The sequence below is a fragment of the Vipera berus genome (genome assembly GCF_964194415.1).
Source record: "Vipera berus genome assembly, chromosome: W".
NCBI lineage: Eukaryota > Metazoa > Chordata > Lepidosauria > Squamata > Viperidae > Vipera > Vipera berus.
This window is the reverse complement of record NC_138210.1, coordinates 13,169,392-13,190,730: the sequence shown is the minus strand read 5'-3', so window position 1 is coordinate 13,190,730 and position 21,339 is coordinate 13,169,392. Positions and strand designations below refer to the sequence as shown.

Sequence of the window (21,339 nt, the reverse complement as noted above, 5' to 3'; positions counted from 1 at the left end):
AGCCGCCGGCTGCTCAAACCCAAAATTAGATTAGCAATCCGTTTGCAAGGCGTCCCTTGCAGCATGGAGCTTGACTCCGGATCAGCGGTCTCGATTATTTCGGACGAGACCCTTAACCACATAATTAGCCGGAGCAAGCAACGGATTAAATTACGGCCTACTAAATTAACCCTGACCGATTTTCAGAATTCGCCGGTCAAGGTGAAGGGGGAGGCCACCATTTCAGTGGGGTTTAAGGGTCGTGAAGGGCACCTGGATGTTGTAGTGGTAGAGGGCCGCAGAGCCAGCCTGGTCAGGCTGGACTGGTTTGAGGCCCTGGGAATCTCAGTATCCGGGATCCATTGGATCCAGGGGGACTCCGTTGAGGCCGTTTGCCGGGAGTTCGCTGACGTCTTCGACGGGTCATTAGGCAAGTACACCGGGGGCCCCATATCGTTCAAGCTTAACTCGAACGTCTCCCCCGTTAGGGTCCGGCCGCGGCGAGTCCCGTTTGCGCTCAAACACAAAATCGAGCGCGAACTAGACAGGTTGGTGGCCCAGGGAATCTTAGAGCCCGTAGATGGAGGGGAGTGGGAAACCCCTATCGTGACCCCCCTCAAATCCAACGGGGAAATAAGGATCTGCGCCGACTATAAGTGCTCGGTGAACCGCGCCCTAAACCCGCACGCTTACCCGGTTCCCACGGTCAGCCACGTTCTCGCTTCCCTCCAAGGCGGCGCCATCTTTGCAAGGCTCGATCTTGCACAGGCGTACCAGCAACTCACGGTCACTAGGGAAACAGCTGACATCCAAACCATAGTAACCCATAGGGGGGCGTTCCGGGTGAACAGGCTGCAGTTTGGAGTCAGCGTTGCTCCCGGCATTTTCCAGGAGGTTATGGAAAAGACACTCAAGGGCATTCCAGGAGTCTGCCCCTATTTTGATGACATCCTGATCGCAGGAGCATCAGCAGAGGAACTGGCAGGGAGGCTTAGGGAAGTGCTGGCAAGGCTGCGCACAGCTGGCCTCAAACTCAAAAAGGAAAAATGCAGCATAGGCATTCCTTCCACAGAATTTTTGGGGTTCAGAGTAGACGCCAGGGGAATCCACCCCACAGAATCCAAGGTGAGGGCCATCAAACTAGCACCCACACCCAAGAACAAAGCAGAGCTTCAGGCATTCCTGGGTCTGCTGAATTTCTACCATACATTCCTCCCACACAAGGCAGCCATCGCTGAACCGCTCCACAGGCTGCTAGACAAACAGGCAACATGGGCCTGGACGGCCACCCATGATCAGAGCTTCAAGGCCCTGAAGGCATTGCTGTCGGACAAGTCCACAGTAACCCATTTCATCGAGTCCAAGCCCATTTGTATCGCCTGCGATGCATCCCCTTATGGTGTGGGCGCTGTCCTAAGCCACCTTGAGCCCAACGGGGCACAAGTCCCCATAGCATACTATTCTAGGACACTGTCTGGAGCAGAAAGAAACTACGCCCAAATAGACAAAGAAGCCCTGGCAATCGTGGCAGGAATCAAGAAATTCCACGATTACTTATATGGCAGGGAGTTCACTGTCTTCACGGACCACAAACCACTCCTGGGCCTGTTCACCACAGACAGGCAAACCCCACAGATTCTGTCCCCCATGATGCTCCGGTGGTCCTTCTTCCTTGCAGCATACAATTGCAAGCTGGTGCACAAGCCAGGGAAGGAGATGGGCCACGCAGACGGTCTAAGTAGGCTCCCCTTAGACACACACGACCCAGACCCAGCACCAGCCACACAGATCCTAGCCCTGCAGGAACTACCCGAGTGTCCAGTTCTTGCCAAGGACATTGCCAGCCACACAGCCACAGACAACATCATGGGCAGGGTGCACTCATGGGTTTGCACAGGGTGGCAGGACAAATCCCCGGGACCAGAGTTTCAGGCCTATTTCATTAGACGCGATGAAATCTCCACACACAAGGGGTGCCTCCTTTGGGGTAGCAGGGTCATCATTCCACCCGCACTATGCGCCAGGGTATTGGACTCCTTACACGAAGGGCACCCGGGGGTGGTCAGGATGAAGGCACTGGCTAGGAGCTACCTCTGGTGGCCCGGGTTGGACAAGGAGGTTGAGGATCGGGTCAAGGCCTGTTATACGTGCCAGAGATCCAGGCCAGAAGTACCACATGCACCAGTACACCGGTGGGAGGCCACACACACGCCATGGTCCCGCATTCACATTGACTATGCGGGGCCATTCCAGGGTCAACTATTTTTAGTAGTGGTGGACAGTCACTCCAAGTGGTTAGAGGTAGTCCCTGTCCCCAACATGACCTCGGGGAGGACAATCCAGGTGCTCAGAGCTCTCTTTGCCACACACGGCCTCCCCGACGTAATTGTGTCTGATAATGGGCCTCAGTTTACTGCTGCTGATTTCCAGGCGTTCTTGAAGGCGAACTGGATTAGGCACGCCACCTCCGTGCCTTTCCATCCATCTACCAACAGGCAGGCCGAACGGATGGTGAGGACGACCAAAGACGCACTCCGGCGCATCATCAGCGGGGACTGGCACCACACACTGGCCAAATTTTTACTAGCCCAACACACAACACCATGCATGGCTACCGACAAGAGCCCAGCAGAACTGCGATGGGGACGGCGCCTCATCACCAAGCTGGACCGCCTACACCCAGACCGGGTAGCAGCCGAAACCGGAAGGGCAACATCACCATCATCACCATCATCACCATCACCACCAGCATCACTACCATCACCATTGCCATCATCACCCACACACAGGGTCCTCAACCTGGGGGACCTGGTCTGGGCAAGGAACTATGGGGCTGGACATCCTTGGGTTCCGGGGACAGTGGTCGGGAAAACAGGACCCCTTTCGTACATTGTAGGGGTGGAGGGGGACAGACGCATAAGGCGACACATCGATCAGCTCAGAGGAAGAGTCCCTGAGCACGTCACACACGCCCCTGAGCGCGTCACACACGTCCCTGAACTCAACGCACACGATCAACAGGAGGACCACACTCCAGGAGGGGTCAACCCAGCTGAGGACGTCACAGGGCAGGGACCAGAGGAGGAGGACTTCCTGATGCTGGCTCCTTGCAGCCCTGCACAAAGGCCTCAGGAACCCACGGTCCAAGCCCAGGGGCCAAGCACACCCAGACGATCCACCCGTCCACACAGGACACCAGCCTACCTGTCGGACTATGTGTGCAAGTGACCCTCACACAAGGACACCACTGTTTTTTTATATATATATACTCATAGTTATAGTAGTTACATGTTGTTGTTGTTATGTGGGTCTTCTCTAAGGGGGGAGGGGTGTTATGTATGCAGGCATCTGCATAGCAACAGCCATCAGGGGGCGTTGGCCTGGACAGTTTCGGCGGGAAACCTAGGGCCAACCCCATTGGCTGTTAGCTTACCTGGCCAGGTATATAAGGAGGCCAGGTAGCCCTCATTCCCCAGTTCAGTTCCCCTTCCAATAAAGAGCTGAACTCACACACCGGCTGGCGTCTCTCTTGCGTCGGACCCACTACACAATACCCACAGAGAGGGCCTCCTCAGGGTGCCACCGGTCAAAGAATGCCGACTGGTGGCCCCCAGGGGAAGGGCGTTCTCTGTGGGCGCTCCGGATTTATGGAACCGTCTTCGGATGGCGCCCGACCTGCGCTCCTTCTGGCGCGATCTAAAGACGTATCTCTTCGAACAAGCTGGCCTGGCCTGATGGGATGGGGTTGGGTTTTTATTATTTTTAATGTGTTTTAATCTATTGTAAGAGTTGTGGGCATTTGTTTAATCTCTTTTAATTTTTGTATTTTGTCTTTTAACATGTATTGCCCTGTTCACCGCCCTGAGTCCTTCGGGAGAAGGGCGGTATACAAATAAAATTAATAATAATAATAATTAATAATAATACCCCTGGGGTAACACTGTCCACCTCAATTGTTGTTTTCTCCCTGTGTCTGGATCTTCACATTCAAACGCAAAGATGTCTCGACTTCCTGGGTCCAAAGGACAAGACCAAAAGGCATCCTTCAAATACAATACAGTATACCGTTTATCCTGGGAAGGTATTCTACCCAGTATGGTATAAGAATTGGGAACCACAGGAAATCTAGGCACCACTATGTCATGAATTTTTCTCAAATCCTGCACCCGCCTAAAATTTCCATCAGGTTTCTTTATTGCCAGGATAGGGGTGTTATAAGGAGACATGCAGGGTTCTAATAACCCATCCTTTAACAGTCCCTCCACCACTGGTTTTAACCCCTTTCTTCCCTCCATAGTTATGTTATATTGTTTCTGATGTACAACTTCTCCTGGTTGTTTAAGAGTTACTTTTAAGGGTTTAATTTGAACCCTTCCCCTATTCCCCTCCTTTGCTCAAACTGAGGGGTTCACTTTTCCTTGAGCCTCCTCACTCAAGGCCATACTATTTACCATTATTTCCCTTTCATTTCCCATAATAACAAACCCCAATTTGCCAATTAAATCTCTTCCAGGCAAATTGCAGCTTCCTTCTACCAATACAAAATCATACCATACCCCAGGCTTTTTTTCTTGAAACTTAACTATAGTGGGTTCAAAAATTCTAGCTTCCACTATATGTCCACCTATGCCTTGTGCCCTAATTTTTCCTTGTTCAATTTTCAATCCTTTTGGTATGAAGTTCAACGTGGATCTGGTAGCTCCAGAATCAACCAGAAACATGATGTCTTCATTCTCTGGTCCAACTTTCAAAGTTATCAAGGGTTCCTGGAAAGCTGGACCCAAAAACAGATTTGTCCCCTTACTCCCCTAATCTTCAAAGTTCATCAGTTGAGTTAACTCCTCCTGTTCCTTTCTTTTAGGACAAGGCTTTTCAACCTTTTCACCCATTGTACCACTTTTAGGATATGGCAACATCCGAGTACCTCCAGTCGCCTAGCAAGGTGTCAAAAACTTGGCCAAAAAAAGAAAGGAAAAAAGTGATGTACAGGGAGTCCTCGACTTACAACAGTTCACTTAGTGACTGTTTGAAGTTACAATGGCACTGAAAAAAGTGCCCCCCAAGCCACAGCCAAGCAAGACACCTGCCTGCCCGCCCGGCAGTGTTCTTCCTCCTGTCCGAGGTTTTCATTGTTGTGAGCATTTCTGTTGAGGATTGGCAGCGGGGGTGGGGTGGGGTGGGGTGTTTGGTTTTTATTGCCCCCATCTGCTGGGTGGTTGCAGCAGGTTTTGGTCACTTCACATGACCCTGGGACACTGTGACCATCATAAATATGAATCAGTTGCCAAGCATCTGAATGTAAATCACAAGACCCTGCAACATTCCAGCTGATTGGTGCTTCTTCTGGGCTCAGCAGAAGCACCAGGATCAGCGCTGAGCTCCAGCTGGAGCCTGGTGCTGATCCTGGCACTTCCGCTGAGCCCTGACAGCCCCGAAGAAGCGCTGATCGTGGTGCTTCTGCTGAGCCCTGACAGCCCTGTAGCTCCAGCCATCTCTTGCTCAGGCTTGTGCGGTGCTGCCACCGGTTCAGCTCATTCCCCTCCCCCGCTAACACTTTTTTAGGCTGGTCGCGTACCACCTGCCAGGTGCCAATGTACCACAGGTGGTACCCATACCACTGGTTGAAAAGCCCTTTTTTAGGACACTCATTTTTCCAGTGCCCTTCCTCCTTACAGAAGGCACATTAATTTTTTCCTAATCTGGGTCCAGGGAAATTTTCTCTTAGGGGTTTGTATCCCCTGGTGCCAAATGGCTGTCCTCGGCCTCTCCCAAGACCCCTTATTGATTTCTTGTTTACTCCCACCCGTCCTCTTTGCTGTCCTGCTTGCACCAATTGAGCCATCATTTTTATCTTACGTTTATCTCTCTCCTCCTCTCTCTTTGCATAAACTTTCTCAGCCTCTTTTAATACAGGTGAAACTCGAAAAATTAGAATATCGTGAAAAAGTTCATTTATTTCAGTAATGCAACTTAAAAGGGGAAACTAATATATGAGATAGACTCATTACATGCAAAGCAAGATAGTTCAAGTCGTGATTTGTCATAATTGTGATGATTATGGCGTACAGCTCATGAAAACCCCAAATCCACAATCTCAGAAAATTAGAATATTACATGCAATCAATAAAACAAGGAGTGTACATAGAACAATATCGGACCTCTGAAAAGTATAAGCATGCATATGTACTCAGTACTTGGTTTGGCCCCCTTTTGCAGCAATTACTGCCTCAATGCGGCATGGCATGGAAGCTGTCAGCCTGTGGCACTGCTGAGGTGTTATGGAAGACCAGGATGCTTCAATAGCGGCCTTCAGCTCTTCTGCATTGTTCGGTCTCATGTCTCTCATCTTTCTCTTGGCAATGCCCCATAGATTCTCTATGAGGTTCAGGTCAGACGGGTTTGCTGGACAATCAAGCACAGTAATCCCACGCTCATTGAACCAGGTTTTGGTGCTTTTGGCAGTGTGGGCAGGTGCCAGGTCCTGCTGGAAAATGAAGTCAGCATCCCCATAAAGCTCGTCTGCGGAAGGAAGCATGAAGTGCTCCAAAATCTCCTGGTAGATGGCTGCGTTGACCCTGGACTTAATGAAGCACAGTGGACCAACACCAGCAGATGACATGGCTCCCCAAATCAACACAGACTGTGGAAACTTCACACTGGACTTCAAGCATCTTGCAGTGTGTGCCTCTCCATTCTTCCTCCAGACTCCAGGTCCTTGGTTTCCAAATGAGATGCAAAAGTTGCTCTCATCTGAAAAGAGGACTTTGGACCACTGAGCAACAGACCAGGTCTGTTTTTCTTTAGCCCAGGTAAGACGCTTCTGACGTTGTTTGTTGTTCAGGAGCGGCTTGACAAGAGGAATACGACATTTGAAGCCCATGTCCAGGATCCGTCTGTGTGTGGTGGCTCTTGATCCACTGACTCCAGCCTCAGTCCACTCCTTGTGAAAGTCCCCAACACTTTTGAATGGCCTTTTCCTGACAATCCTCTCCAGGCTGCGGTCATCCCTGCTGCTTGTGCACCTTTTTCTTCCACACTTTTCCCTTCCACATAACTTTCTATTAATGTGCTTTGATACAGCACTTTGGGAACATCCAACTTCTTTTGCAATTACCTTTTGAGGCTTTCCCTCCTTATGGAGGGTGTCAATGATGGTTTTCTGCACAACTGTCAGGTCAGCAGTCTTCCCCATGATTGTGATTCCTACTGAACCAGACTGAGAGACCATTTAAAGGCTCAGGAAGCCTTTGCAGGTGTTATGGCTTAATTAGTTGATTAGAGTGGGACACTTTGAGCCTAGAATATTGCCACTTTTCACAATATTCTAATTTTCTGAGATTGTGGATTTGGGGTTTTCATGAGCTGTACGCCATAATCATCACAATTATTACAAATCACGGCTTGAACTATCTTGCTTTGCATGTAATGAGTCTATCTCATATATTAGTTTCCCCTTTTAAGTTGCATTACTGAAATAAATGAACTTTTGCACGATATTCTAATTTTTCGAGTTTCACCTGTAGAAGAAAAGGAAACCTGGAAATACAGACAAATAAATCAAGTAACTGAAATAGGAAGAAATGTGCTCTAGGTAACCAATTTAGACCTCTAATAAGCAATCTGTCCTTTCTGTAGCAATTTGCAGGGTTGGGGATGATGGGTGTGTGTTTGAAAGGGAGAGAAAAGGATGGAAGGGAGAAAAGCTCTACCCACTTTCAGTTCTGGCCCGACTGTCACTAGCATGTGGCCTCCCAGTTTATCTCTAAAGAATGCTGCCCTCAAGAGAAAAAAAGAATGTCCACTTCTATTTTAAGGTCTTTAGTTGGTATGAAGGTGAGTCTGAAATAAAATATTTCCCCAAATTATTTTTGACCTACTCAGACTTTGCTGCCTTCTCCTGTTACAAAAGGATGTGAGCCTAACTGTGATTTGTAAAAGCCCAACTGTCCTAAAACACAAAAACAAAAAGCTAACAAAGCTCTTAGGTTCCACTTTCTTATTTGCAGCCACAATGTGCCTATCCCCATTTATTAGCTTCCAATTTGGCTAACAAAAGCCTCACTGTGGGGCTGGTTAGTAGTTCCCCATTCTCTTCTTCAGATGAAATCATGTGCCCCAATGGACTCCAAGACCTCCACAAATGCCTTACTTGGGACTGTTCATCATGCATACTGTCACTTTTGTAAGACCTAAAAGTGGTCCTGCTGCTCTTCAGGATCCCAGTCACCACAACTGTGTTGCTGCTTGACTCATTTCCCTAAGTCTTTGCTGAGGGCTTAGCAAGTTGGCCGCTGTGTTTACAAGCAGGGATGTGCCAGTTGGTTTTTCCTTCAGCAATCCCTCTTCTTGACCCCACCCCCCCCAAGCACTCACTGCAGGAAAAAAAGAGGATACAAAAAGGAAGATCTGAGCAGCTATAAGCAGATGGTATGCCTCTATGCCTCTATGGATATCAAGGTTTCATTCACAGCTGCCTGGTTGGGGTGAGGAATTTAATTTAATTTAATTTAATAATATTTATATACCGCCCTTCTCCCTGAGGACTCAGGACGGTTCACAGGGCAGAATAAAATACCAAATACAAACATTAAAAAGAGATTAAATGATTGCCCAAGTTAAAACAATAGGAATACAATTCTAAAAACCCCAAGATAAAATTAAGACACCAAAAATAAAACAACCCCACCGATCCCCATCAGGCTAGGCCGGCTTGTACAAACAAAAACGTCTTGAGATCGCGACGAAAGGAGCGAAGATCGGGCGCCATCCGGAGCTCTACCGGTAGCTGATTCCACAGCTCCGGAGCGCCCACAGAGAAGGATCTCCCCCTGGGGGCCACCAATCGACATTCTCTGATCGGTGGCACCCTGAGGAGGCCCTCTCTGTGGGAACGCACAGGGCGCAGGGAGCTTGATGCCGGCAGCAGATGTTCCCTAAGGTACTCCGGCCCCATGCCATGGAGGGCTTTGAACACCGTTACCAGTACCTTGAATCTCACCCGGAAGACAACTGGCAACCAATGCAGCTCACGGAGCAGAGGTGTAACGTGGGAGTATCGGGAGACTCCCAACACAACTCTCGCGGCTGCATTCTGTACCAGTTGGAGCTTCCGGGTGGTCCTCAAGGGCAGCCCCATGTAGAGAGCGTTGCAGTAGTCCAGACGAGAGGACACGAGCGCATGAGTGACCGTGCACAAATCATCCCGGCTAAGATAGGGCCGCAACTGGCGCACCAGGCGAACCTGGGCGAAGGCCCCCCTAGTCACAGCTCCTATATGGTCTTCCAAGGTGAGCCGTGAATCTAGGAGGACTCCCAAGTTGCGAGCCCTATCTACGGGGGGTAATAGTTCACCCCCCCATAGCCAGAGGTGGGATGTCCGAATAAACCCGGGATGAAGGTATGCAAAGCCACTCAGTCTTGTCGGGGTTGAGTTGAAGTCTGTTCCTCCCCATCCAGACCCGAACCGCCTCCAGGCAACGGGACATCACGTTGAGGGCATCACTGGGGTGGTTTGGGGTCGAAAGGAAAAGTTGGGTATCATCAGCGTACTGATGATACCCAACTCCAAAGCCACGAATGATCTCACCCAGCGGTTTCATGTAGATGTTGAACAGGAGAGGCGAGAGGACCGACCCCTGAGGAACTCCACAAAGGAGAGACCTCGCGGTCGACCTCTGCCCTCCTGCCAACACCGACTGCGAACGTCCCTGGAGATAGGAGGAGAACCACTGTAAGACTGTGCCTCCCACTCCCAGTCCCCTGAGATGCCGCAGCAAGATACCATGGTCGATGGTATCGAAAGCCGCCGAGAGGTCTAATAGGACTAGAACAGAGGAATATCCCCTGTCCCGAGCCCTCCAGAGATCATTCACCAGCGCGACCAATGCCGTCTCCGTGCTGTGCCCGGGCCTGAAACCCGATTGGTACGGGTCTAGATAATCCGCTTCATCCAGGACCAGAGGGAGCTGATGCGCCACCACACTCTCAACAACCTTCGCAAGAAAGCGAAGGTTGGAAACAGGACGAAAGTTGTTCAATACAGCTGGGTCCAAGGCAGGCTTCTTGAGGAGAGGCCTCACCACCGCCTCCTTCAAGACGGCGGGGAAGCTACCCTCACTCAGAGAAGCCGATATAACTGCCTGGAACCAGCTGCGTGTCCTCTCCCGGGCTGCATAGACCAGCCAGGAAGGGCACGGGTCCAATAAACATGTGGTGGTGCTCAGCCTCCCCATGATCCTGTCCACTTCCTCCGGAGTCACAGAATCAAACTCCTCCCAGGTGATATCGACAAGACCGCCCGTGTCCTGATCGTCAGACTCTGCCCAGTCAGAGTCCAGACCGGTCCGAATCCGAGCGATTTTGTCCGACAGATGTTGGTTAAACTCCTCGGCACGACCCTGCAAGGGATCCTCCCTCACCTCCTGATTTAGGAGGGAGCGAGTCACCCTAAACAGGGCGGCCGGGCGATTATCTGCGGACGCGATAAGGGTGGCGAAGTGGTTAGACCTCGCCTCCCTTATCGCAGCGAGATAAGACCTAATGTAGGCTCTTAGTCGCAATCGGTCGGATTCGGATCGGCTGGATCTCCAACCGCTCTCTAGGCCCCGTCTCCGACGCTTCATCTCCCGGAGCTCCGCAGAGAACCATGGAGCTCGACGGGATCTGCACCGGGTCAGGGGCCGCAGGGGTACAACTCGGTCAAGAGCCTCAGTGGCCGTCCTTTCCCAGGCTTCCACTAAGGCATCTGCCGAGCTGTGAGCAAGGGAGGCAGGTGGGGACCCCAGCGCCGCCTGGAACCTCTGGGGATCCATTAAGCGTCTGGGGCGGTACCATTTAATTGGTTCCAAACACCCACGGCGGGGGGTGGCAAAACGGAAGACCAGCCGCAGGAGATGATGATCGGTCCATGACAGGGGCATAATAATTGGAGAGCCCCCACCAAGATCATCTAACCACCGTCCAGACAAGAAAACTAGGTCAAGGGTGTGGCCTCCCTCATGAGTCGGTCCCGAAATTACTTGCGTCAGGTCCATGGCCGTCATGGAAGCCATGAACTCCCGAGCCAACTCAGATGATCCTCCCAGCGATGGTAGGTTGAAGTCCCCCAAAACTATAAGTTTCGGGAACTCAACCACCAGCCCAGAGAGGACATCGAGCAGCTCAGGCCGGGCTGCTGCTGCGTGACTAGGCGAAAGGTACACCAGCAGCAAGCCCAACTGCGCACCAGGGCCGCATCTCAAAAAGAGAGACTCACACCCGACTATCTGGGGAACGGTGGCCTCCCGTGGACACAAGGTCTCCCTCATAACAACAGCCACTCCCCCACCCCTACCCTGAGCCCGAGGCCGGTGCAGCACCCGGAAACCTGGTGGGCAAAGATCAACCAGAGGAATGCCGCCCTCTGGGCCCAGCCAAGTTTCCGTGATGCAAGCCAGGTCCGCCTGCTCACCCTCGACCAAGTCACGGACGAGAGGAGCCTTGTTAACGACCGACCTGGCATTCAGGTACACCAGCCGGAGCTCAGGAGGCTGCACGTCCTCACTCCCGGGACCTCGGGGCGGAACCAGAGGGTCGGAGTGCCTCACCGCTTGTAAGCAGCGGAGAGGCCTTCCCCGAGATCGATACGGCCCTCTGTTCCTACACCTGCTGCCATTCCCTATCGTCGTGGGGATGGATAATCCCACGACTGGCCCTGGAGCCCCAGAAGCGACCGACCCCCGCTCCTCCCCCCCGCGATCCGCCTCAGCACTAGCCTGAACAGAGGTTGTTGGACTGCCCCCCTCGTCTGAACAACCAAGAAAAGAACCCTCCCTCCTCCCTAACCCCCAAAAAAATTTTGACAAAAAGCAAACCAGGGACCTCTTGTTAGGTTTACGTCGGAGGCCCATACCCGTGCCCAGCCATCTCTCAGGATCCCAATAAATGGGCCCTTCCTCGAGATTGTACTCGGCTGGAAAGGCGGGCCGCCTCCAGGAAGGGGGAGCACCCCTGAGGGCGAGCAAGTCCGTAGAGGAGTACCTAAAACAAGGCATAAGAGCAGTCCAGATATAGGCAGTCCATAGTCAATTAATTAAGGAGGGACCAAACAGAGAGCAAATAGGTGTCCCGAGCTTCCACCCAGCCACTGCCACTCAGCTGGGTGCCACCCCAGGACAGGCCAACCACCGTCCTCTCACGACAGTTGGAGAGCCTATTCCTGGGGGAATGGTCCGAAACATCCATCCTGGGTACAGCATGTCCCCTAGAGCTCTCACCTCTAGGGGCAGCAGATGTAAGTTCAAGCCACCCTCTCACGGTGGCTAGTACCCAGGGAACTCTGAATCCTTTGGGGACGATATGTGGATGACAATAAGCAACAGTCCGAAGGCAGAGATGTGATAGTATATTACACCATCAAAGTCTGCACTACTCAATAGCCGAATCCTCCGTTGCTCTGCCTTTCGAGAAGATTGATCATGGCCAGTTCTGCAGTCATTGGGGTCTTCCAAATTATCTAATTCTTTTAGGTCCAAAAATCCAATGGCACCAACCAAAGTCACAACTGGTGCCACGGAAAGCATAGATCTTTCAAAGGACCACTGGGCTCCACTGGGATCCACCAGAGTTAACCGGCTAGCCCAGGAACCTTCGAGGCCACCAACCGCAGTGAGGGTACCAGGCCATCTAGAAAGAGTAAAGCAAGCAGAGGAAGAGACAAGTTGAGTGCAGCGTCGCCGCTGAGCCGCCAGGGCCGCTGCCACCACCGGAGCGCTGCTGCAGACGACGACGCCATTACTGCCGCCGCCAGGACGCTGATGGAACCGAGAATAATCCAGCCCTTCCCGCCGCCGATGGAAAACGGGCCAAAAAGGCTCAGGCGGGAATGGGCAAACGGTCAGGCAGACGACCCAGCAAACAATCGATGATAAAGAAGGCCTAGAGCGGCCCTGGAGCAACGCCGCCGCCGCCACCGTCGCCATCGGAACAAGCCAAGAACGCTGCTGCCGCCACAGCCGAGGCAGACCAAGCCGACCACAGAAGCGGCCCGAAATGGCCCGAAGCGCCTCCGCCGAGACCGCTAGCAGCCAGGGACCATCCGAGGACGCCGGCTCCGCCACCGCCGAAGACGCCGCTGCCGAAACCGCCGGCCGCCGAAACTGCCAGGTACCGCGAAAACGGCCCGGAAAACGCCAGAGGCAGCGGGAAGGTGCCGCAAACATCCAGTCCGGGAAAGCAGCAGAACCGGCAGCAAACCAGCAGTCCAACACCCTTCAGCTGCCAAATCGTTGCCCTCACTATCCCCCCAACCCAGAGGGTATAAACACCCCTGGGGGGCTCCTAGGACGCCTATTTTCTGAGACTTGCAGAGCTCACCCTAACAGATCCGCCTGCACGTCCGCCATCTTGTTTAATAAAAGCAGGAAGGGACACATTGGAGCCAAAAGGCACTTGGGGGAGACAGAGGGGTTGCAGGCACAAGGAAAAAAAGAGAGCACAGCGATGATTCCATTAAGGAGTTCATTTGGCAGCAAGGCCAGACACAACTGACACATTTATCCACACACATGGCTCAGACCTCCACCCTTCACTGACGTACACGCATGCACACACATATGTATATTACCCACACTAATGCCCCAAATTCCCCAAACCCACCTTGTCTGGGGCCTGTACTGTAATCCAACTTGTTGGATCATGGAAGGATGACAGGCATAGATGGGCATCATTCTAGAGACCTTGGCACCCACCCTTCCAAGCTTCCATCTTGGAAAATCCATAGGACTTAATTAAAAAAAAAGAACTGTACAAAGCCCTGAGGACAAGAGGATTGTAGTGTTGAGTCATGCACCTCTGTTCCCAAAATGTCAGGGCAAGGGGCCAGCACAAGTTCTGATTATACCAAACTGGATGGAGAACAAGGGATTCTAGGAACTGGAACCACATAGGACAAGCTTTATCCTCTCCACAGATTGACAAGAGTTACAGAACAATGAAACTTCCTTTGCTGTCATTACATCTTTTGTAATTCCTGTGCCCCAAGTTGCTTGGTTCACAGTGGTTGGTTGAAACAGAAAGCTGCCAAATTTTCTTAGGTAGTTTGCTTTGACACTTCTTAACCTGCCTTGAGCAAGACAGCATCTTGAGTGGCTTGGGAAAAAACATTAATGCAGCTTGGCTGCACTGTTTCTTGCTGTGTTCATTCATCTCTTCTGTCAAAAAATTAGGGCTTCAGTTCAGCCGAGCACTTGATGAGATGGAGAAGAAAGAAGAAGCCAGGCCAAACTCAAAGGCAAATGCTGATCTCCATGGTTCTGGTGCCTCATCCTCCCCCACCCAAAATGTGCAATGAGGGTGAGCTGTCTTCCTCCTCCTGGCTACTTTACATTGAACACCATGAGAGGCCGTTCCTCACGTTTCTGCCATGGACTCTTCTTGTCTCCCTGGTCATCAGTTCCTTCAGAAGGTTCATTGCTGTCATCCTCTGGGCTGGTCATTGACTCACGGCGCAGTTCAATGTTGCTGCTGTAAGAGATGTTGCCATGGCTGCGCCCATGATGAGGAATTGTAGCAGCATGCTGGTCCAGCAGAGGGGTCAGTGAATTGTCCTCAGGAGAACAAATGGCGGTGTGGTTCTCACTGCTGCTCTGCTCTGTGTCAGCATCAGCAAAGACCAGCTTAGAGTATGTTGGACCCATGGCTGGAGCCATGCACTCCTCCTTCAGGCACTTGGTGGGCTTGACTCCATTGACATCCAAACCTGAGTCCAAACTGGCATCATTTCTGTGATTCCTCTCAGTACTCTGGAGATCAATGTAAGAATGACGGACTTGAGAGGAACGCCCATCCAGAGATACAAACCAGGCTTGTGGATGTGGCTTCACACCTAGTTCCAGCAACTTCTTCTCACTCAGTTCCTGTAGCTCCCCATTCAGTTGGGCCATAGTGGTTTCATTCAACAACACTGGTATGGTGACTGAACCTGTTAGATGTTTTGTGCCAGCCATGGCAGTTCCCCAAAAAGGTCATCAGATGGGAGCAAAGAGGCTTCTTTGCTTCCACTGATGAGCCAAGGGTCTCAGACCCCATTGGCAGAGTGTTTTATGGTCAGGGAGGGACCAAGACCCCCCATAAATACCTCTGCACGAGGGGCTGCTCTTTGTTCTAGTTCTAGTCTCTCTTAAGATTCTACTCCTAGCTTCTAGTTCTTCTTCTGTTTTAGTTATGTAATGCTAGCTTGTTTTCTTTTATTTTGTTTCTCTCTCACATGCAGGCATGAATGCTTTCATGCCAAGTATTTCTTTCTCTTTGATCTATCATTGAATAAAGCTAATATGATTGCATCTCTGCGTGATGCTTTTACTTGGAAGCACCTTAACGATCCATCGTCCTCGTGAGATCATCTCACAGAACCACTGACAGATTGTGTGTGTGGTCCCCAACCCTTCCCCTCTGGGTCTTCCACTTCATGTTGCCATAGTTGGAACTGTGAATGTTTCAGCTGCTGTTTGAGGAGCTGCTGCTGCCTCTGTTGTTCCTGGGTACCAAACTGGTGAGGGAGTCCCATGGCAGTTGGGTCCATATCTGGTTGATTTTCAGAGCCCCCAGTAGTCTGCTCTGTTGGAGCCAGGCACATATAGTGGGCAGGAATTATGAAGGTTGGAATGACATTTCGGTACATTGCATCCTTAATATGGTCAATAGAACCACAGAATATTAGCTGCCCAGGTTGACTTAGGGAGGTGGGACGGGCCAGATGGTCTACAGACTGCGACATCATGAAGTCAGGAGGTTTGGCATCCCCTTTATGGGCCATATAAAGGTCAAAATGAGCTGGAAGAGGTGGTGGTGATGGAAGCTCCTGTAAATAAGGCTTGCTATCATTGTGTGCTTGTTTGCACTGTGACTCTTTGCTCTTGTCTTTCACCCACTGATGTGAATAGTTAGGCTTGTAATCTTTCAAGAGTGCCAGGGAATTATGTTCCAGTGTGCCAGGGGCATCCATGGACTTGGCTGCCTTCAATGAACAACCTTCCACTACTTGAGGATAGTCATCCTTGGCACCACCTTGCTGGCTCAGTGTGTCTGCTGTGGAGGCTTTGCTAGCATGATGAATCTTCTGGTTTGGCACTTGCTTGAAGAATTTCTCACAGGAACTCTCAAACTCCCTGGAGGAGGAGAAGGCTGATTTGAGGATGGATGTATGCACTTCTATGTCTCCACTAGATGAAGCTGTTTCCATATGGCTAGTGCATATAAGATTAATCTGGGGCACTGATGTAGTCTGATCTTTCTTGGATGCGTCCAGAGCCCCAGAAGACTGATGCTTTCTATGTTGTTGACGTGGCTTCAGACACAGTCTCCTAGAGAGGAAGTGATAAAGAAAGAAAATGGGCACAAAGATCTGTATGGATGAAAAAGTATCATAATTCAAGTTCTGACATATTGCATCCTCTGCACACAAAAGGTGTTCAGAAGGTGCACTACAGAACTATGATACTTGAAAATTCCCATTTTATTAACTTCAGCTGGAATACCTCTGCACACAAAAGATGTTCAGAGGTATTCATGCTGAAAGGTCTCACTTAAGAAGATGGTTGTTATGGTATGTCAGAAAGACCTTGAGAAACAAAGTGAAGAGATGCTGCCTAGGGAAGGCTCAGATAAGAGAGGGCATAGCCTACAGCTGCATAATGGGTGAAGAAAGAGGCTCATAAGAGACCCTCCCTAACCTCTTAGGCTATAAATGAGATGGTGGAAGATTTGTACTTTCAGACTTGGAAGATTCAGTTACAAGTAGTCTTTGACGTATGACCATTCATTCAGTGACCATTCAAAGTTACAATGGTGCTGAAAAAACAGACTTACAACTGGTCCCCAAAGTTATGACCATTGCAGCAGCCCTGTGGTCATGTGATCAAAATTCGGGCACTTGGTAGCCCAATCACACTTACAACTGCAGGGGCACATCAATTCCTGCCATCCATCTCCCCCACCCACCCACTCTATGCCCTTCTGGCTCCGTGTTCTGACCTTTGCCATTGTCTTGCTCCCACTACTGAACAAGCATGCCTGGCCTGGCCCTTTGGGAGTCAACTGCTAGCCACACCAGGCCTTTCAGAGGCCATTTGTGGCCTTATCCAAATCACATATGGCCTTCTCACAAAGTTTTGAAGCTTTCCAAAGCCTTGCGAGAAGGCTGCATGCAATTTATACAAGTCTGTGCTATTTGGAGAACAGTGCAAGTGGCTTTGGGAAGAAGGCCTGGCACTGCCAGAAGCTGCCTCCCAAGGGCCAGGCTGGGGCAACTTAGCAGCAGAATGAAGAAGATAGCAAAGGTCAGCTGGGGTGGTGGAGTGAAGCGCAGCAGGGATGGCTGGGCTGGGGTTGCTGAGGCTTCCTGGGGCAGCTGCTTTGTGCTGTGCCCTTGGGGTTTCCTGGGCATTTGGCACTTCCTGGGGTGATACATCTTTTTGCCATGTTGTTGGGGCTTCCCAAGTGTTTGGTGCTTCATGGGGTGTAGCAGCTTTGTGCCATGATGCTGGGCCAGGCATGGGCAACTGAGGCTTCCAGGGGCAGCTGCGGCTTTGCTGTGGCTCAGGGGCTTCTTACAGCACCAAGAAGCCCCTAAGCCACAGCATACAGTATTCTTTCTCTGGCCTCCCTGTGATTGTGCTGCATGGCAACATTCCCCCAACCCATGCATGGCCTGTGCTGGGTCTTCCCACCCGCCCTGCAGCACCCCTGCACTCCTTACCTGGGACTCCCTCTGCTACCCACTTGTTCTGTACCAGCCTGCTACCGGCCCTGCAGAAAAGGCAGGGACAACCCCTTTACAAACGGCAAGAGGCTGGAATAAAGCCTGCCAAATTTATTAACATAAAACAGACACCAACCATGAAACAGGAGCTATGAAACAGGAACTATCCAAGCGGTTGCCTTCAGCAAACCAGCCCTCCCACACATTCCCCTTAAATACAGCTCAGGGCGTGGCCTCTCTCTGCCTCCTTCTGAGGTGCCCCATTGCCTTCCTCTGTTTACTCCTGATTGACTGCCTCCTGCGTCGGGCGTCCTTGAACAGGGCCAGCTGTGGGTCATCTTCATCCATGCTGTCAGGCTCACACAGCTGGGTCTCCACCAGGTGGGAGGGGCCTGGCTGAGGGCTCTGCGGAGCCTCAAAGCCATCATCCGCAAGCTCTTCAACACCCCCCTCCTCCTCCTCTGAGTTGTCCGACCCAACTGCCGAACCCACAGGCTGACCCTGAATCACAACACCACTTAACCCACGTGTCTGGAGTTATGACTACAACTGGGACTACAATGAATGCTATCACTAAGCATTGCAGTCACATGATGTCTCACTTTACAACCGCATCATTTAGTGACATAAATTCTGGTCCCAATAATGTTTGTAAGTTGAGGACTACCTGTAATGTAGCCTTACAATAAAGCAGAATTAGCTCATCTAGTCATGTTTCTTGTCTGGTTTACCTGGGAAGGCTGACCACTTTGCAAGTCTGCTACTCGCTACCAAAGAGGAATTTCAGAAATGGCCTCCAATCCTCAAGGAAATCTACTGTTTGCTGAGCATCTGGCTGCTGTGTTGTTGTAACATCAGCAGCAAGTGGATGCATAGATGACCAATTTGTAGAATGCCATGATATAACTAACAGCTGGGGCAGAATTTGTCTCAACCTGTGCTAGCACAACAGATGGTGGCTCAGCCAATGCTCTTAAATTCCCATGGAAACTTGCTGGAGAAGTTAGAAATGGTCCCTTCTGATCCTCTTTCTCTACCTATTATGCAACTGTGGGCTATGCCCTCTCTTGTCCGACCGTTGCCTAGGCAGCATCTCATCAACCCATTTCTCAAGGTCTTTTTCACATACCATCACAATAGGAAAGATCATTTCCATCTGATGAATTGTTCCCCTCAGAGTACACAATACCCAAACCAGAAGGCAGGCAGATAGGCATAAATAAAAGTATTAATGCAGTACAGTATAGTAGAATATCTTTTAAAGATAAGCAACTGTCAATTCTAGGATCCAAGCAAACTATGACCCTAACTTCCAAGTGGAATCCATTTAATTATTGTAAGTGAAGACTATGTTTTTGCTCCTAAAGTAGTACCTTGTGCACATTGCACAAAAATGTTAATTGGCCAGGAAAAATAATTACTGTTTCTTATTTGGAAGTAATGATAATCAAGTAACTAGGGATCTTTCTTCTAAGTTTTGAACACAAGTAGAATTTAACTGAGGTCTCTCTCATGCATCCAAACTGTCTACAGGTGAAACTCGAAAATTAGAATATCGTGCAAAAGTTCATTTATTTCAGTAATGCAACTTAAAAGGGGAAACTAATATATGAGATAGACTCATTACATGCAAAGCAAGATAGTTCAAGCCGTGATTTGTAATAATTGTGATGATTATGGCTTACAGCTCATGAAAACCCCAAATCCACCATCTCAGAAAATTAGAATATTGTGAAAAGGTGCAATATTCTAGGCTCAAAGTGTCCCACTCTAATCAACTAATTAAGCCATAACACCTGCAAAGGCTTCCTGAGCCTTTAAATGGTCTCTCAGTCTGGTTCAGTAGGAATCACAATCATGGGGAAGACTGCTGACCTGACAGTTGTGCAGAAAACCATCATTGACACCCTCCATAAGGAGGGAAAGCCTCAAAAGGTAATTGCAAAAGAAGTTGGATGTTCCCAAAGTGCTGTATCAAAGCACATTAATAGAAAGTTATGTGGAAGGGGAAAGTGTGGAAGAAAAAGGTGCACAGGCAGCAGGGATGACCGCAGCCTGGAGAGGATTGTCAGGAAAAGGCCATTCAAAAGTGTTGGGGACTTTCACAAGGAGTGAACTGAGGCTGGAGTCAGTGCATCAAGAGCCACCACACACAGACGGATCCTGGACATGGGCTTCAAATGTCGTATTCCTCTTGTCAAGCCGCTCCTGAACAACAAACAACGTCAGAAGCGTCTTACCTGGGCTAAAGAAAAACAGACCTGGTCTGTTGCTCAGTGGTCCAAAGTCCTCTTTTCTGATGAGAGCAACTTTTGCATCTCGTTTGGAAACCAAGGACCCAGAGTCTGGAGGAAGAATGGAGAGGCACACACTGCAAGATGCTTGAAGTCCAGTGTGAAGTTTCCACAGTCTGTGTTGATTTGGGGAGCAATGTCATCTGCTGGTGTTGGTCCACTGTGCTTCATTAAGTCCAGGGTCAACGCAGCCGTCTACCAGGAGATTTTGGAGCACTTCATGCTTCCTTCCGCAGACGAGCTTTATGGAGATGCTGACTTCATTTTCCAGCAGGACTTGGCATCTGCCCACACTGCCAAAAGCACCAAAACCTGGTTCAATGAGCATGGAATTACTGTGCTTGATTGGCCAGCAAACTCGCCTGACCTGAACCCCATAGAGAATCTATGGGGCATTGCCAAGAGAAAGATGAGAGACATGAGACCGAACAATGCAGAAGAGCTGAAGGCCGCTATTGAAGCATCCTGGTCTTCCATAACACCTCAGCAGTGCCACAGGCTGACAGCTTCCATGCCACGCCGCATTGAGGCAGTAATTGCTGCAAAAGGGGCCCAAACCAAGTACTGAGTACATATGCATGCTTATACTTTTCAGAGGTCCGATATTGTTCTATGTACACTCCTTGTTTTATTGCTTGCATGTAATATTCTAATTTTCTGAGATTGTGGATTTGGGGTTTTCATGAGCTGTATGCCATAATCATCACAATTATGACAAATCACAGCTTGAACTTTCTTGCTTTGCATGTAATGAGTCTATCTCATATATTAGTTTCCCCTTTTAAGTTGTGTTACTGAAATAAATGAACTTTTGCACGATATTCTAATTTTTCGAGTTTCACCTGTATTGGCTCCTGTCTGTATCAGGACTCATTGAGAAATGGATAAGGTTTCAACTCATGATTGAAACTTATGATTCTAGAAAAGCTTATGATTCTAGAAAAGGCCCAATTTGCTCCTCCTGTGACTTAACCCAAATGAACTATCATCATTTCTGAAGCTCTGTAACTTTAAAAATGGTGTGGAGGGGGGAGTCGGATTTTCCGAGCCAAACTAAAGAAGCTGGAAATCATTGTGGAAACTATTTTTGAAACTTAAGGATATAAACCTTTGGAGGACTCTATATGGCTGATTGATTCTCTCTCTCTTTTTTTTTGCCTTTAAAACAAAGGATTGTTTAAATGAGGCTTTGAGTTTGCTGTTATGGGAGAGTGAAACAACAACTTTAGTTTGGTACAGACGGTGCCTTCTCTCTCTCTCTCTTTTCTTTTTGATAAATATGTATCAATACGATGAATCTTCATAGACAGTTAAACCTACAATACAATG

At 49.8% G+C, this 21,339-nt stretch overlaps 1 protein-coding gene across 1 annotated transcript; it reads right to left on the bottom strand.

Moving 5' to 3' along the window:
* Positions 1-14,333: 14,333 nt before the first annotated feature.
* Positions 14,334-17,470, bottom strand: LOC308676245 (protein FAM171A2-like; the record flags this gene model as incomplete). The annotated part of the gene is made up of 3 exons (XM_081342061.1): positions 14,334-14,938; positions 15,370-16,319; positions 17,121-17,470. The coding sequence occupies 3 exons, from the start codon at positions 17,468-17,470 to the stop codon at positions 14,334-14,336; spliced, it is 1,905 nt and encodes a 634-aa protein (XP_081198187.1).
* Between the last annotated feature and the right edge of the window lie 3,869 nt (positions 17,471-21,339).